The sequence below is a fragment of the Biomphalaria glabrata genome, chromosome 3 (genome assembly GCF_947242115.1).
Source record: "Biomphalaria glabrata chromosome 3, xgBioGlab47.1, whole genome shotgun sequence".
Classification (NCBI taxonomy): Eukaryota; Metazoa; Mollusca; class Gastropoda; family Planorbidae; genus Biomphalaria; species Biomphalaria glabrata.
The window spans coordinates 40610659-40629592 of NC_074713.1; the positions used below are offsets into that span (position 1 = coordinate 40610659).

Consider the following 18934-nt stretch of genomic DNA (forward strand, 5'->3'; position numbering starts at 1 on the left):
TGAAACTGGCTAACTTTTGCTGATGTACTAATCTGATGATGTGCTAAAAATGAATAAAAACTTTTTATGAAAATTCTTCTTGTTTTTTTTTAGGAACTGTATTATACAAAATGACCAATTTAGATTTAAGAAACTGAAGTGTATTGTTATAGAGTGTGTGTGTTTCTATGGTGATGGTGGGAAGAGGTTAGTGATTGTGTAGACTCCAGAGTGAAAGGTTGTATAGATTTGTTAAAAAAAAATATTATTACTTAAGTCTAGTATATTTATTTGATCTCATATTTTAAATAAAATCTCATATTTTAAATAAAGTTTTTAGTATTGAAGTTTTATTAGTTAAGATATAGTATGCCTACAGCGACTAAGTTGTCTACCAGCAGTTTGGTGCTATAAGTATGTAAGACTATATTTTGGTCTGCTTATCTTATCTTATATAATACAGACGTTACTTCAAAAAAGAATATGATTACGTCCTACGCGTCATGCATTTAGTCATGCATATTAACCAATGACTTAAATTCTGCCAAGTCACTGGTTTTCCTGGCTAGCTCAGGCAACCCATTCCATGCTCTAATAGCACTAGGGAAGAAGGAGTATTTGTACAAATTTGTCCTAGCATATGGGATGAGGAATGTGCCTTTATCTTTGTGTCTTTCAGAGTATTTTATTAAATTTTTTTTTTGTATTTGAAGATTATGGTTCAGTGTTTTATGTATTATTGCTACTTTACTTTTGAGTCTTCTGTCCTGAAGGCTTTCTAAATTTAGTGATTTTACTAAAGGTGTTACTCTAGTCAAATGTGAATATTCGTTTGTTATGAATCGCACTGCTCTATTTTGTGTCTGTTCTAGTTTCTTAATGTTTTCTTGAGTTGAGGGGTCCCAAACAGAGGATGCATATTCTATTATTGGCCTAACCAAGGTTAAATAACATTTTAGTTTTATATTCTTATTTGATTTATAGAAATTTCTTTTAATAAATCCTAATGCTTTGTTTGATTTTTTTGTAGTTTCATCAATATGTGGATTCCATGACAGTTTTTCATTTATTATAACACCTAGGTATTTTGCGTTTTTAGTCTGTGTTACTGGTTTGCCATGAATAAGATAAGTGGAATTAATTTGTTTTAGTTTTTTTGTTACTCTTAACAACTGACATTTTTCTGGGTGGAAAGACATGCTCCAATTTGATTCCCATTTCTGTAATTCATCTAATTCTCTTTGTAAAATATCTGTGTCTTGTGCTGTCTAGAGCATGTTTTTTGTAAAGTTTGAACATTGTGTTTTGATCAAGGTGACTGATGTTTCTGCATATGTAGTCAGTATGTGATTCTAGTGAATGAAACGGGTCTCTTGTATCTCTTTCTGGTTTTAGTGAAGCCTAAAAAATATTTTGAATACTGGTAATTGTTCAGTAATTCTTTGAGTAACTAATGTCATTCAGTCCAGAAATGTGCGTTTTTCTTCGAAGTCGCCTGGAGTTAGTATTCTGAAGTTTACTTTCACTGAGTTTCTTTCTATGATGGGACTATTCTTAGGGTTTAACAATATTGGCATTCTTAAAGCTTGGATACAGAAGCTGAATAATGTATTTCATTTGAATTGTAATAATATTCATATCTAGAACTGTTGTTATTTATATTCAACAATTAAATCATATTCATATGTCATTTCTGTCAACCATACAGTCTTCTCTCCACAACTGGACACAGAACAACTTGACATCTCAGTGAAGTAATTCAAGCATGTCATTTAGTGACCAAATATTTATTTTCAATTCAATCACCATACTTCAACAAGATTTGTTTTGTTAGTAAAATAACCTACATAAATTAAACAAAATGCTGATTTAAAAACCAAACTAGTCTTTGGATCAGTCTGACATAGTTCAACAGGTAAGATGTTTAACAAGGTGTTGCCCTTAGTTCCAAGGGACTAAGCTGTTTAATACCTTAGATCGTATGGGCCTAATGTAGCAACAAGTCAAACTTCAGGCCATATTTACCTAGTGTATCAACAAGTAACACCTTGGTTCAAATGTACCTTCTATAGGTTCATCTCATAACATCATAGTTCACACTTATAATTGGTTGAATATGCAACACCTTAGCTCAATGAGTAACACATTGCCCTAAGTACATATGTACCAATTAACTCAACATGTTGCCCTTAATTCAGAATAAATAAACTTTTCATACAGGAAAGTTCTGGATGCCAGAATTTATTTTGTCTTTCTTCGTTAGTTTAACAATAAAAATTAGTCCATAAAAAAATTGATTTGTCTTTTGAAAGTGTGTGCTTCAATGTTCCATAATAAAACAACAACAACAAAAAAAATGAAATTGTTGAAATGTTTGTAAAAAAATGTTTGGCATGCTGTCAACTAAAAAATAAGGCAGTCTGCTACTGAACAATGATGAAATGCTGGAGGAAAAAAAGACAGCTATTATTGTTGTTGTACATAGATACACTAAATTATAAAATGTTTATATATAGCTCCTCCCACATAATCAAAGATTAGCACATTTCCACTAGGAAGGAGGAGCTGTATAAAATGTATACAATGAATGATATATCAGCAAACAATTAGACTGCACCAATGGATGCCATTAAACAAGCAGCTGTCATCTGGAGCTATTGTCGAATTTCATTCACTACATGTATGTGTTACTAAACAAAGAGAACACACACCTACAGCAGTCAGTGACTATAGAACTGGTATAGAATCATCACTTTCTGCCATTTTGACAGGTGGATGAACAGAAAACTCTCTATTAGTCTCAGTAATACAATAAACTTGAAAACAAAACCCATTAGATCAGTTCAAGATAAATTAGAAACTTAAATGCATATGTTCGGCAAGGGCAAGTGTGATTGAAAAAAACAAACTCTCAAAGCACTATTTCTTATATAGAAAACTCAACAATGAAAAATATCCAAGATTTCCTTAGTTTTGGTTATGTTCAGATTTTGAAGTTCTTGTTTTGTGATATGAAAGCAACATTTCTGACAAATCTTTTCATCTTAATAACAAGAAAGCACAGCAAAGATGGATGAAACACATTGGTCTAAGTAAACACAGGACAGTTCTCGATTCAACTCAAGATATTGGAATACACAGCTGGCATGCTTGCTAAGACAATTCAAGAAAAAATACAATTCCTTTTTAGCAAGGTATGTTATTGAAATGGCCTTAGAAACTTTCAGAATTACTTGAAGAAAAAGAAACATGACACTCATAGAGCATTTGTTTAGTCAACTGCACAGCAAGTTCTACTGGTCAACACATAGCACAATGTTCATCTAGCCTACTAACAATGACATCTACATGTTTTCCTAATGACTGTTGACCAGCGGTTAGAGGGGAGTTTGATTACAACTAATCCTCCTGGATGGTCTAGATGACAAAACTCACAGAACACACTAACAACCAATACATCATGCACATTTCAAAGCAACACAATATTTTTTTTTTCTTAAACTATATAACTATAGATCTCTATTTTGTGTTTGTGTTAGTATCTTCAAAAGATGAGTTTCCACTTGTCAAACAACAATGTGGTACAAAGGACAAACTAAATAGACTTTCTAGTTCAATCATTTTTGTCAAATCCCTTCTTAGTGGCAGGTCAATACTCTATGAGTAATGCACATTATTTGATCAGATTTAACTTTGAAGACAACTGGTTTACGAGGAATTAACATTTTTCAATGTCCCCTGGATGCTATAAATCACGTGTCCCCCTGGATGACATAAATCAGATGTCCCCTGGATGCTATAAATCAGGTACTGCACAATGATTTGATTGATGAGGAGATGGAGTAGATCAACAAAACTATGTTTCAATGTTAGGAGATGACAGATACATCAAATACAAGACACTGGTCTTTTGTGACTGGCCCATAAAATGATTTAAATACATAATCATTTCATACAAGTCAATTTGTTTAGCTACATTTTGTTCAGTCACAACTGTTTTATTTACTATATTTAATACACAAGTGTCTTGTTTCACTAGATTTAAGTAATACCAGAGAGTGTCTTGTTTCACTATATTACTACATGCCAGAGAGTGTCTTGTTTCACTATATTACTACATGCCAGAGTGTTTTGTTTCACTATAGTACTATATGCCAGAGAGTGTCTTATTTTACTATATTACTACATGCCAGAGTGTCTTGTTTCACTATAGTACTACATGCCAGAGAGTGTCTTGTTTCACTATATTACTACATGCCAGAGTGTCTTGTTTCACTATAGTACTACATGCCAGAGAGTGTCTTGTTTCACTATATTACTACATGCCAGAGTGTTTTGTTTCACTATAGTACTACATACCAGAAGTATCTAATATTTTGCACAATGAAATTAATCCATTTACTGGGTCCAATAGTTTCACTTGTGATTCCTGCTAAACTTATAACAAAGAGTAAGCCAACTAGAATTCAAGCTAGTCAAAGCAAACTGAAGGTCAATGCAGTGAGAGGATTTTATGAATGCAATGAAACATTTTAGTCCCTGTAATACCAAGTGAATGTAAACAACTGCACTACACCCAATGGTCAGGCAATAAGTATGTTTAATATCTTCAGCAAACAAATGTGTTTAAATTAAGTGATCTCCAAAAAGCAACCAAATCTATCTCATCACTAGTGTGAATTGAAAGAGCACTCCTAGAGCTTACTTTACACAAGACCCTATTGGAAGGTTATAGTGTAGGTATATACTTTTAAATATCATACAAATTGTTCAAATGAACAAATCTTAACAAGATGAACTGAATGAAAAACACAATTCTACAAACTCAATAAACTATGGCAATCAATGGGGCAATCAAAAAGACAGACAATGAAGAATGTGTTCAGCGCCACTTCAGGAAAGACTTGGAATAACTAGAAAGCAGACAATGTTTATGTATGTACTGGTGTCCTTTCAAACAGTTGTCAGAAACACCAGAACAACACTGTATGGAGATCAGTAGAATCAAAGAATCTCCAGACTAGTTACAGTGATCATTATTACAACCAGTGTTAGCCACACATAGATCTAGATCTAAACATTTACAATATAATATAGAACTAAACGTTGGGACTTCACACTTTAATATAAAACTAACTCACTAGAATCAATTCCCTCAGCTTAGAACATAAAAAATAGTTCAATTTCATTGGCTAGTAAACACAATCAAAAAATCAAAAACAAAACAAAGAAAAAAAATCAAAAGATGTTTTGAGTTATCAAAGTGACTCATTGGCTAATGTTTTAGATGTTAATATTAGATAAGAAAACTGGGTGGCTAATAAAATGTCGTCTGTTTGTCTATTTTGAATTTTAAAAAAATCATGATGATAAAAGATATGGCTGAATGTTCATATTGAACTTTGGTGGCCTTACACTCAAGTACTAACACTAAGAGTCACTAGCTCATACATTACAGGAAATAACAAGTCTTTTACTCCAATATCACAAACATACACACAACATGTGTTCATCGAGAACTGCCTGGCACTTCAGAGCCAGGAGTTGCTGGCACATCTCTCTGTGTGTCCCTCTCATCAAACACTTTCTACAAAGTCCCAAGGAAGAGCAGGCTACACCATGATGCTGAGACACACAGTAGTAACACAAATATATGTCTCCAGTTCTTCAAGCAATAACAAAAAAAAAATGTGTCTTCTTAGTTAAATCATGTTTTTTTGTGTTTTAAAAAGTTGTACAAAATAGGTTGTAGTCCAACACTGTGGCCCTACACAGTGTGATCACAGATGGGAAACTTGTTCTTCTGTTTGGTGTTTTTCTTACAAGTTGAACATGGTTTATGATAAACTTACAAACTGGATCAATTCAAGTTTTTTTTTTCCTTCTTGTTGTTTTTCTTCATTTTTGATAATTTAATTTTTTTTCTGTTATTAACTTCACTAGTTGCCAAACTTTGGGAAAACAAAATCGTCCAATAGAAAAAGAATTTATATAAAATCCATCCTTGATCCGTTAGTCTGGTAAATGTCATGAAAAGTCTACTTTATGGCTTGGGTCATTCTGGTGCTAGCAAGTGTTGTTGGTGCTGGTGGTGTTGCTGTGGCTGGTGCTGCTGTTGTGACTGTTGGTGGTGGTGCTGTTGTTGTTGTTGCATCCTCCTACGCTCGCCAGATGAGTTGTGGGCATCTAGCATCTCAGTTAGCAAGTCACAAAAGGTGACACACCCTTCCATTTTTAGCCGCTGGAAATAGGAGATGCCTCGCTCACCGGCCTGACGTATGTGGGTCAGCAGTAAAAGTATGGACGGTGCATGCCTCCAACTGCTGAAGCCTTGATGCCGGCCAGCCACTTCCATGAAGACGTCTAGAATGACTTGCCGCATCTCTTGAATTTTCACAAAGCTATCCAACCTCCGTACTTCTGTGGAACATAAACAAAAAAAAACATTTATTTTAATTCATATAATAGCCTACATTTTAATGCTAACACTTTTAACTTACACAGTGACGAGCATAAGAATGAAGTCAGCAGCACACATTAGCAGCTCAACTATAATTAAGTACAACTTGAATATTTCTCTCTAGATTTATCAAGGAGGTTACAATTTAGAAGCACTTCAATGTTCTGCAAAACTAGAAATGTTACTCCATAAATCCTGATTAGCAATATACTAACAAAGTGATGCCCAACCTAATTCCACCGGTGGGCCTTTTTATTTCCCACATCTGTGTCGTGGGCCACAAAAGATACAAAAACGAAACGAAATTGACCTGAAACTATTTGATTAGAAGCCTGAGGATCTAGTACTTACATAAATTAATGGCATATTTGAAGTAAGTATTTTTCTGTATGCCTCAGTAGACTTCGACTTCATTTCTCTGCTTAAAATATGAGCAACATTGTAGCCAGCTCTACAGCCGACTCATTTTCTTGTCTCTTTTTTATAATTATTCCCATCGATCCTTTAATCTCTAGGCGCAGTTTAACCAGTCTTTTATAAGCAGCTCAAACCCAGAATGCCACCATATTTGTTTCATAAAACAAATATGTTAGCTTATCATATTCCACAAAAAATGTAAAGATCCATTTACTTTTTCTGGTAGATTCTACATTCAGATACCCATTTCATAAAGTAACAAATGTTAAAGGTACCAATCCATCAGATAAAAATTGAGGGCCCTAACATAGATATAGATACATTTTTCAACCCTCTTTTTTTTTGTGTTGACGTTTTGGCGGGCCGTATTTGGGCATCACTCCTACTGGTTATAAGTCTATCCAATATTGGTTGTTCCATTCTAAGAGTGAGTATGTTTGTTGTTATTTCTGGCACTATCCCAACTTATTTGATCCTATGTACAAGTATCAATGCTGCAGACTTACCTGCATTGACTAATACTGTGGCCTGTAAGAGTAGAAGTTCCTCTTTGTTAAGGTTGTATAGAACCATCTGTTCAGACACTGCAGCTACCTGCTCTAAGACATCCCCCATGCCTGTCAGTGCCCATTGATGCCTGAAAAACAAAGTAAATGTTAATATATGCATTTCTAATTCATTCTCTCCCCTGTCACTCAGCCTTTCAATCAAACTAATTAGAGTTAGAAATAGGTCATGTTAAACACATTCATACAGCTTATACTGAGGTTATGTTAAACACATTCATACAGCTTATACTGAGACTAAGTTAAACACATTCATACAGCTTATACTGAGGTCATGTTAAACACATTCATACAGCTTATACTGAGACTAAGTTAAACACATTCATACAGCTTATACTGAGGTCATGTTAAACACATTCATACAGCTTATACTGAGACTAAGTTAAACACATTCATACAGCTTATACTGAGACTAAGTATAACACCTTCATACAGCTTATTCTGAGACTAAGTTAAACACATCCATACAGCTTATACTGAGGTCATGTTAAACACATTCATACAGCTTATACTGAGACTAAGTTAAACACATTCATACAGCTTATACTGAGACTAAGTATAACACCTTCATACAGCTTATTCTGGACTTGAAGAATTGAAGAAAAAAAGTTTTTCATAAGCCATGACTTTTTCTTCTTTTACTTATTACACAGTTACACAATAAATTGTCAGAAGTGAGAATCTAAGAGGCCTCAGTTTCATGAAAACTTGGAGTCAGTATTTGTACTCAAGACCAGTTTGTGTTTCAAAGAAAGTAGAGTCACCATGTTATCTATACATAGTGTCAAAACAATTTGTTAAAATTTTTAAAATATTTATTCCAAAAATAGAAACGAACTAATTTAAATAAATCACATGTAAATAAATCTATATGAACCTTATCAAATTATGTAATGCTAAAGAACAATAAAATTGGTTGAGGTGGTGGTGCTCCATGTTAATGGCAGAGTATGAACAATTTGTTTTGCACATCAAAGTCAAACTGACCTTTCTAAATGAAAGTCTGGAGCAAAGACTAATGTCCTTCCTTCATGTTCCATGGATCTAAAGGCGCAGTTCAGCAGGAGCAGCTCCATCCAGCAGCATTCTATTAAATGGACTTGGTCACTTAAGGTCAAACAAGTGTAGCCTGAGGGGGGATACAAGATTAAAGGTCAGATTACTTAATTATATTTTACCTAATAAGACATCTCACAATCGTTGTTTTTTTTTTTGGTTATCAAGCTGTAATTTGTACTGAAACAAATATCACAACTATCAAGACTTATTGATCTTCCAAGGCAATGATGTAGCTATCAGCAAGGCAAACAGAAACAAGCTAGAGAACATATGGGAACATTTTTTGCTGTGCCTATTAGTCAAACAGAACATGATGCACTGCAATGTTTGTGCATAGCATTGGATGGAGTTTTCTAAAACTTTACTAGATGGTTATCTAAGAAAAAAGTAAAAAAACTTAATAATAAACTATCACAAGAACAGTATTAAGCAAATGAGAACTGTATGCTGATAAAACAACAGAAAATCTTTAAATACTTGGGAAAGGAAAATTAATGGTCCCATAAATAGAAAATGAAACTGGATGAAGGAGACAACTAGCCAGAACATATATCAGTTATATGAAAGGAGAACAAAAAGAATGCCAGAGAATAGAGGCATTAAACACAAAAGCAGGTGACTTCAAACCAGACCATGAAGAAGATGACTTGCTGTTGAGGCATATCAACAACTGAGAGCAAGGAAAAACTTAAGAGTTGAGATCTGAATGGAGAGCTGCACTGAAGTCAGGGCACCATTGGGATGGTGAATGTACATGGAAGCAAAAAACTCCCCCCAACCTTCCCACAAGTCGTTAATAAACTAGAAGAAGTTTTGAGTACCTGGTACATGTTTAGCCCAGTTGATTAGATAAACTAACTCTCTATCTGACAATTTGATTAGAGTATTCAACAAGTGGACACGTGTTGCTGGTAAACTATGATTGTGGTAGCTCTCTAATACAGGAAGATCAGCTTTCTGGAGAGCTTCTAGGATGGATGCACTTCTTGATCGTTTCGCAACCTGAAAATATATTTTGTGTACACATTCTAAACTGTTTTAGTTTCTAGTTTATACTTAACACCTTTTTTAGGTCCAGATAATAGGCAGAAACTCCAGCCTAAACTTAAACACCTTATTTAGTTCCAGATATTAGGCAGAAACTCCAGCCTATACTTAAACACCTTATTTAGGTCCAGATATTAGGCAGAAACTCCAGCCTAAACTTAAACACCTTATTTAGTTCCAGATATTAGGCAGAAACTCCAGCCTATACTTAAACACCTAATTTAGTTCCAGATATTAGGCAGAAACACCAGCCAATACTTAAACACCTTATTTAGTTCCAGATATTAGGCAGAAACTCCAGACTATACTTCGTGCTGTTTTTAAATAGTCCATTTGTTAATAACTGGGAAACAGGTCATTGAGTTCATTTGCAGACTAGTTCTTCTAAGAAGAAGATCAGATTTGAAATGCAAACATGTATTTCTTCCCACTATACTGAGATGTAATGAACAAATATTACTACATGTGCTTGCTCAAGTCTCTCTAGAATTGATAAACACTACATACTGGCCCTCCAGTGATTAGCTTAGTTTGATTAGACCCACTGCTAATCCTAAAGTCTTGTAATGAAGTTTCATTGGAGCTACTTGAACTTCTAAGCAGTACTTTGGAAGTTTCAGATCTCACTCAACTATTTGGTTCTCTAGCTTAAGCTAAAGTAAGGTGCTTGTGCTTGCCATGTAATATCCTGGTCAACTTTTTGGCTACTAGCAGTTCATTTTATATTTATGTTGAGAATAGAGTTGAGGTTATGTTCAGTTTGTTAAATACATACTATTATTTTGGCTAAATATATCTATTTTATGTGAATTCAATAATGCTATTCAAAGATATAATTATTCTTAATGGAAGTGTTTGAATTTCAATTTGTGGATTCTGCACTTTATTCATTACCTCAGTTTTGTTGTGTTTCTGTGTAGCTAATTATTGCAACTTGAGATTATAATATTTAGGATAACACAACACGAAAGTGGGAAATATTCTGAAATCTTGGAGGCTAAAGCAAGTCACAAAACCCAGTGGGTACAAATATTTGTTTAGATTCTATCTTGTGCAACATCATCTAGTTAATATTTCAGGATTCAAAAGCAATCTGTTCTTTCAGGAAGTTTTTTCTAAAAATATTCTATTTTTTTAAATTGACAAATGCAATGCATTCTTATACTGATTCAAGTCAGTAAGAAGGGGTTGTAAAAGAGGTCCCAAAAAGTTTAAAGGGCTTAGGCCAAATCAGGTGAAAGTTCTGAGCAATAGCAGAAAGTCCTGTGTTTATAGTAAAATGAAACTAGTGATAATTTGAGAATACATGACATGGTGTTTGAGGCGCTTACAAATACTTAGTGAGTGTTGTGTGATAGAGAGGCTCGTTTCCTTTTGACAATTTTTCATTGTAAGTTAAACTCACCTAGGCCTTTTTTTATTTTTAACTGATGCATTCTGGGTGTTTATTTTACCTATTAAATAACTGAAGAAATTAATCAAGGAATCAAAATAAAGACAAATGAAGAAAAGAAGAAGAAAACAAAGCTCTATGAATGGGCTGTGGTGTGGTGTGTGGGCTATGATGTGTGTGGTGTGGTTTTCATTCCCCTCTCCTAGTTCATAAGCTAAGATTAGGCCAACAAAAGTTACAACTGTATACATACATTTGACACTTTGGAAGAAGAAGCTCCATTGTTGGTGGAGTTAACAGCAGAGTCTGAAGAATCTGCTCTGCATCTTTTTCCTTTCAGACCACTAGTACTGGCACTACTCTTTCTCTCTTTCCTCTGACTACCTGGAGAGGACAACAACATTAGTAGTACTATAGGCAAGTTGGTAAGACACTCAGAAAAACATTCTGTCAATAAAAAAAAACATGTTTATCTGTCAATAAAAAAAACAAACAACCCAATGAAGAGTTTCTGTAGCCCTATTCACATGCTGATATGATGATGTCATATACCTCTCTGATAATGTCTTAAATCAGTGACTAGCTTGAAACTAAAGCTATATGCCCTTAATTGTATATGATTTATCACAAACTTTTGTTGGAAAATTGAAATATGCCTCAAAACCATTTATTCTAAGATTTTAATATGAGCCCAGCTCTCTCATGCTCTGCATTCTCTTTCTTGCTCTGCACTCTCTCTCTCTCATGCTCTGCACTCTCTCTCTCTCTTTCATGCTCTGCACTCTCTCTCTCTTTCATGCTCTGCACTCTCTCTCTTTCCTGTTCTGCCAGTTGTGACAGCAGGAAACCCTAATGCTTCTCCACATGTACTCTTGGCCTGTTAAATAGCTGATAGGTTAAATGTTTATTTTGACCAAAAACTTTTTATATATATTTTTTTTTATTTTTTTGCATTCTCTAATGCAGTGCTTCCCAAACATTTTCAATAACAAAACACTTGGCACATTCTAAGTATTTACCTTGCTTATTTTTTAGAGAGATTAATTCACATAGTGGCCTACTAGTTAATTATTCCAGTAGTTAGTGGATAATCTAGTCAAGCCTAGTGGAACACTGTTGGGTTCAATGGAACACATTTTGGAAAACACTGCGCTCAGTCTGAATTAGAACACTCCGCCACACAGACTTTTGACCCCTAAATTCTAGTATACCTTACTTCCCCCTTCAAAGCCCTGAATACACTATCTATTCTTGTGCTTCTTAATTTTATATCTAGATGAAGATCTAGCCCTTATAAATATTTTCACACTTTTATTAGTACACACATGTTCAGGCAGCTATTTTTGTTGCTTTATGGGGAAAAAAAAGAATTTTCCCTTTGTTTTCCTAAAGTGTCTACAATTGTGAGTTTTGCACAAATATTCAGTTCTTAAGAAAAAAAAAAGGAAAGTTCAGCTTTAGGAAAAACACATTGGGATATACTAACAAGTAATTGATTTGGGAAAATAAAGTGATGGTCAATTGGATGGCTTAAATAACTGACTAAATTGTTATACTTTTTTGTTCACTGCAAGTTATAGGTGAGTAATTAAATCAGACTAATGGCTAATAGATAGAGAAAGATTTTAAAATAGTCGTGACCTGCAAAAATATATTATTGAATTACTAAATAAGTATTTATTATACGAGGACAATCACCATAAAAACAGTTAAATTATGAAAGAATGGTTACTATCAATGACTGATTCTGATTACTGTAGAAACACTGGTTTCTAAAAGATGTCAGTATTTTTTTTGTCACATCAGGTGACTTTGATTTGTTGAGCACAACTTTTTTTAAATTTTTATTTTTATTGATTGCATTTATTGATAGCCCATTCCTAGTTACAGAAACATGTTTGGTAGATGCTTGTTTATAGTGTTTCACTTGGCTCAATTCTAATTAAAAAAACATAAATCTTATTATGTACATGTTCAGTACTTCAGTTTATAGCAAAACAAAAATATGCAAAATAAAAAAGAATACAAGCAAATTAATTAGTTTAAACAAGGCTTTTTTTAAAAGTAGTATCAGACTGTGGACTGTCTCGTTGTTTTGTTTTAAAATGTAAAAAAATTTGGAGAAGTCTAGATTCAGATTTTGATTACAACAATGTTTTCTGAATCTACTTCTCTATGCCAGCTTGATTTAAATCTTGGAAATACTCCACAGGTCAGCACTAAGAAAAATTTTACTAAGGGCAACAGGATTTCATATTATAACAAATGAAAAAAAAAACTTAATGCGAATCTAGTCATGCCAGTAAGTTAACATTTCTTTGCTCACCTTTATTCATGCCCACCTCATAACATCGCCGCAGTCGACATGCCTGACAGCTTTTACGTCTGTGCTTATCTATTGTACATGTGTTGGTTGCAGGACATATATAATCTACTGGACCTGGTCAGGAAGAAGACACAGTTTTAAAAAAATGGTAATACAAAAGAGGTTAAGAATCATAAAGAATAATAAATGTACCACTTGGGTCAGTCATTTCATGCCTGTCTATTAACTAACCAAATTTTGCCTTTATAAGCTACTAGCCATATGTTACCCGAAATAATAATGTTATAAGTATAGCGAATGCGTGAATGTAAAAATGGTATGAATGGAGTATCAAAATAGCTAATCGACCTAAATCCATTTTTTCAAATAAAAACATTTGCTTGTAGGCCTACATATATTTGATTAAAATATGAAATGAATAGACTTTATTATTTTTGTTCATGTGTTAAAGTATAAAGTAGATCTATCATCTTTGTCACATCATTGTTTGATAGTTAGTGACATTTACTGGTTGTGGAGCATGAGATATGCTTGTTTATGATATTGCACGAGGGAATCAAGGGGCCACAGTTGCATTGTGGGAAAATGAAAATCTCTTTTTGGAGAACAGACCACATGGTCAAGAGGCAGTTGACGCCATGAGTATTACAGAAGACAGACGTGTTAGGTCTGTAGAATAGAAAGCTTTACTAATTGTATATTTGACGAATTTCATTTTGAATTATATTATGATTTGATTATATTGTTAATTAAAGTGAAGTAATATATGTGATTTAATGATGGCTGGAATAGCCAGTGAACTGTTATTCTATTTTTATGGTAAATAAAAATTGTCTGCTGATCAAGGTCTTACTTGATTACTATTAATATCTGTTGTGCTGTGCTCATGATATACGAGATAAAATGTAATACAACAACTCAAGTGAAACAAGTCATCTTTAATTATTTTAATACATACAATCCAATGTCACTCAATAAGGAGTTGACAATCTTTGAATTAGATCTAGACTTAGGGATAGCCTAGATCTAGACTAATCTAGAGTTAAGTATTGGCTTGGATAGAATTCTTTCTGCGCGTGCGTGGAGGCTTCGCTCTGCACATGCGTGACCTTTTTTGCTAGATGTACAGAATCATGATGGGAATTATAAAAATGTATGTCAATACGACTTAGCAGTTATAGCGAACGAATGTATGAAAAATGCTTCAGGAAAATAAATTTGAATGTTAATTTGATTAAAATATGGAATGGACTATAATTAGTAGGTTTATGTGTTAAAGTATAAAACTATCTTTGCGAAGAAAAGTTCTATCATCTTAGAGTTGAATTAGAGTTTAGACCTAAGAATAGAGAGATGTGTAACATTTGGTCTTGTCTAATGAAAGAATGTACGTCATGACTTCTAAATTCGCAGATAAAAGGAACAAATTTATGTAAAAATGATTTTGGAACACAAATTTGAAAGTTAATTTTATTAAATAATGAAATCATAGACTATATTTTGTATTTTCATGTGCCAAAGAAAAAAACTATTTGTGCAAAGAGTAGTTTTAAAAATTAGATCTAGATCTAAATCCTTTCCATCTAAACATGGCCTTGATTCATCAAATACTAATACTTTCATAGAGTTGGGAAACTTTTTTTTAGGGTCTTTAGTTTGTTTTAGGGCTACCATACAGTTAGCACCCAAGGAACATTTGTGCAAAGTTTCATCAAGATTGGTCAAACGATTTTAATTTCTATTCGGAACATACATACTCCTTACATTCTACTTTATAGTATAGATACAAGAAAACTATTTCTCTTTAATGAATCAACACAAAACTCCATCCAAAACTAAGTGGTAACAAATTATACTGTGTGATGAGCACACATTATTTATAAAAGAAAAAAATATCTCAAATTGCAAAGTAGTTTATTTTTAAAACAATTAATTCCCTTATATCTTCAGTTGTTACATTGTTGAGTGTCTAATTATGACCCTATGACCAACAGAAAGATTTTACCCAGAGGCCAGGAAAGAGAGATTGGCTTTTCACCCACCCCTCTGCCCAAAGGTCCCCATCAACAAGATGATTATTTAATCACATCTGTTTTCATAGGACACAACGCTATGATTTCCTCCACTCCTTCCATGTTCCTACAATGTACCACCACTGAGGGAGGGCCATCACATAGGAAACTGTGTGGTGGATGAGACTTACATCCTCTCCACATGCAATACTTGTTTGCTAGAACATGCTCTGTAAGCCCACTGGAGGAAGTGTTCCATCCCAGTTAGAACATTCATTTCCCTTAACAGATGTTTCTACAGGGGTGCATGCTGAGGTCTGGAAAACACCCCCATCAGTTGCTACAGGACATCAGCATAATAGAATCATTCTATAAACAGGATTTTTTTCTTGACAACTTTAAAAATGTTTAGTTTTTCACATTAAAATATTTTGTTACGTCTGCAAACAAATGATTTTAAAAATGTCTATAGTTTAGTTGCAGCAGTTGAATGTGTGGATTGTATATAAATCTTGATGGACACAAAGTTGAAGAAAAGCTTGAAACATAAAAAACTTAGAAATTTAAAAAAAAAAAATTAAAAAAAAATTAAACTCACACTTAAACCAACCATTCACCCTGTATACTCCTAACATGTCATAGCATAGTGTCATACTCCTAACATGTCAATTAATCTCATTTAATTAACTCTGTATATTCCTCACACATATTTATCTACTTACCCTGTATATAACCTCATATAAATATTTACCCTGTATATAACCTCATATACCCTGTATATAACCTCATATAAATATTTACCCTGTATACTCCTCTTGAAGAAAGCTTTACAACCTTCACATGACCACACACCATAATGAAAACCTGATGCGTTGTCATTGCACACCTGGCACAGCTTGGCCTGGACACTACTGCCTGGAACTGAAATATATTCAGATAGTTGACACAAAATGATACAATTAAGTACACAGAACAAACACAATAAAACTTTGAGCTATCATAGACAGTCTCTTTACCATACTTTGTGAACTATCATAGGCAGTCTCTTTACCATACTTCATGAACTATCATAGACAGTCTCTTTACCATACTTTGTGAACTATCATAGGCAGTCTCTTTACCATACTTCATGAACTATCATAGACAGTCTCTTTACCATACTTTGTGAACTATCATAGGCAGTCTCTTTACCATACTTCATGAACTATCATAGACAGTCTCTTTACCATACTTTGTGAACTATCATAGGCAGTCTCTTTACCATACTTCATGAACTATCATAGACAGTCTCTTTACCATACTTTGTGAACTATCATAGGCAGTCTCTTTACCATACTTTGTGAACTATCATAGACAGTCTCTTTACCATACTTTGTGAACTATCATAGGCAGTCTCTTTACCATACTTCATGAACTATCATAGACAGTCTCTTTACCATACTTTGTGAACTATCATAGGCAGTCTCTTTACCATACTTTGTGAACTATCATAGACAGACTCTTTACCATACTTTGTGAACTATCATAGGCAGTCTCTTTACCATACTTCATGAACTATCATAGACAGTCTCTTTACCATACTTTGTGAACTATCATAGACAGTCTCTTTACCATACTTTGTGAACTATCATAGACAGTCTCTTTACCATACTTTGTGAACTATCATAGACAGTCTCTTTACCATACTTCATGAACTATCATTGGCAGTTTCTTTACCATACTTCATGAGCTATCATAGACAGTCTCTTTACTATACTTCATGAACTATCATAGGCAGTCTCTTTACCATACTTCATGAGCTAGTCCCATAAATCAAAAAGCTGATATAATAGTTCTAAAGAACTACTGATAGTTGGAACTAAGAAATTACATTACTAAATGTTTGATGATGTAACAGGGTTTACTTAAGTTAACATTGTCTAGTGTTAGCTGCAAAAGCAACTAAAAAAAATATTTTTAGCAATGCAGTAAAAATAATGTATCTTAAAAATACTACTAGAAAATTTTGTTTAGAAGCATATTAAGGTTTTTATTTATAACTATGAAACAGTGTTGTTCCTTTATATCAATAAGGCTGGTGTTCATCGACTACAGTTAATAGTATCTGAATTTTTCCCCAATGATCACAAATGTAGCCAGTTTGAACAGCTTGATACACTCGCTGGTTTTATTCCAAAGCTTAAGACTAATATACTAAGTCTTAACTCAATTACTGTAACATTTAAATTCCCACACACACAAAAACACAACTAAAAAATGAAACAATTTAGCTGACAGTTTACAAATTAATATAATCCAACTGACTGCTCTAAGAGGAGTGCCCTACCTGAGCCACCAATCTCTTGTTTCATGTGGGGGCTGGTTTCAATCCCACTGGCCTGCACCTCCATCAGGAAGTTGTGTGGCAGTTGTCCAGAGACAGATTCAGGGGTGGTGGAGGTGGCTGCCTGGAGGTGTGCTGCTCCTACTTCTCCTGAGCCTCCCAGAGCCAGGACTTGCATACAAGAGTTTGGTGAAACCATTCGGGCCTCAACCTTTGGAGATTTACATTCAGAAGGCTCTCTGCAGACATACACAAATTCATAATTGTATTTGTTGTTAAATGAATATAATAATAAAAAAATTCAAACACATTTCAACTTATGGTTTGATTCAAGCATTGAATTATTGAATTATTATTGAAACAGACAAAATCGTAAGACACATTTTATGTCATTATCTTGCTGATTACAAATAACAATTGATATAATCAGTCCAGAAGAACACTGTATCCTTGATCTGTTCAAATATATGACATGACCAAGCTATAACAGGGCATTATATAATATACTATCTAAATTTGTTCAACTGTATGAGTTGACTTTTGGAACATCATTAACCAATTAGTACACTTATTTCTGGTTCACTGTCTGGATTTTATCTACAATTAATGTTCTGTGGTTATCCTTTCATAATTTACCAAAGAAGAAAATCTAAAACCTAACAAAAATTGTCTCATAATAGAAGAGAAGCCACAATAAATGACTTTTTCCTGTTGATCATACAAAGAAGGAGTACTTCACCAAAGAAACTAGGGAATTTCAAGACTGTTAATGATAGCAGGTATTGGGAGTCCAGTTCTACTCTACAAGAGCGTGAAGTTAATATAGAAAAACAGTCTTAATATGTCAAAATGACCATTTAGTTTTTTTAAGACATTACCAACTGCCCCATGATTCTTAGACCATGCTTAGACAGACAATTGTAGTAATATTAGAGAGAATACATGCAAAGAGAGAACAAATGGTGAGGTGCTTTTTAGTATTGATCTAAGGTTGTGTTGTGTTAGTATTTAAGTTATTTGTTTCTTGAAGGAGATAAAAGCAGACAGATAACTAAATGCTGTAGGACATTAATCATTTTCAGGATAGAGGTTCTCACTTTGTGTGTGCTACAAGACATGGATGAGCCCCATTCACTCCATTAAGTAAGGCAGATTGTATGCATTGTATGAGGTTAATGACATGTAATTACATGCTTGAACTTGGTCCACATTCTAGCTTGTGTGCCAAGTGCAGACTAGAAGTTAGTGGCAGCTAAAGGTTATGTGCATTCAATGTTAATGTCATCAAACTATTTGATCACAGACACTCAAACATTTCTCATTTCATCTAGAACCACAACTATAACCTATCC

The 18934-nt window shown here is 33.8% G+C and overlaps 1 protein-coding gene across 1 annotated transcript in view; it reads right to left on the bottom strand.

Annotated features, from left to right (window-relative positions):
- Positions 1 to 1747: 1747 nt before the first annotated feature.
- The window catches only part of LOC106078160 (probable nuclear hormone receptor HR38), a 104494-nt gene continuing 87307 nt past the window's right edge, over positions 1748 to 18934 (bottom strand). The window contains exons 4-11 of the mRNA XM_013238931.2: positions 17586 to 17821; positions 16061 to 16180; positions 13248 to 13361; positions 11175 to 11305; positions 9303 to 9483; positions 8410 to 8551; positions 7363 to 7493; positions 1748 to 6399 (exon numbers count right to left, since the gene is read on the bottom strand). Coding sequence (XP_013094385.1) covers positions 6035 to 6399; positions 7363 to 7493; positions 8410 to 8551; positions 9303 to 9483; positions 11175 to 11305; positions 13248 to 13361; positions 16061 to 16180; positions 17586 to 17821 — 1420 coding nt within the window. The 3' untranslated portion in view covers positions 1748 to 6034. The remainder of the gene's footprint in view (positions 6400 to 7362; positions 7494 to 8409; positions 8552 to 9302; positions 9484 to 11174; positions 11306 to 13247; positions 13362 to 16060; positions 16181 to 17585; positions 17822 to 18934) is intronic.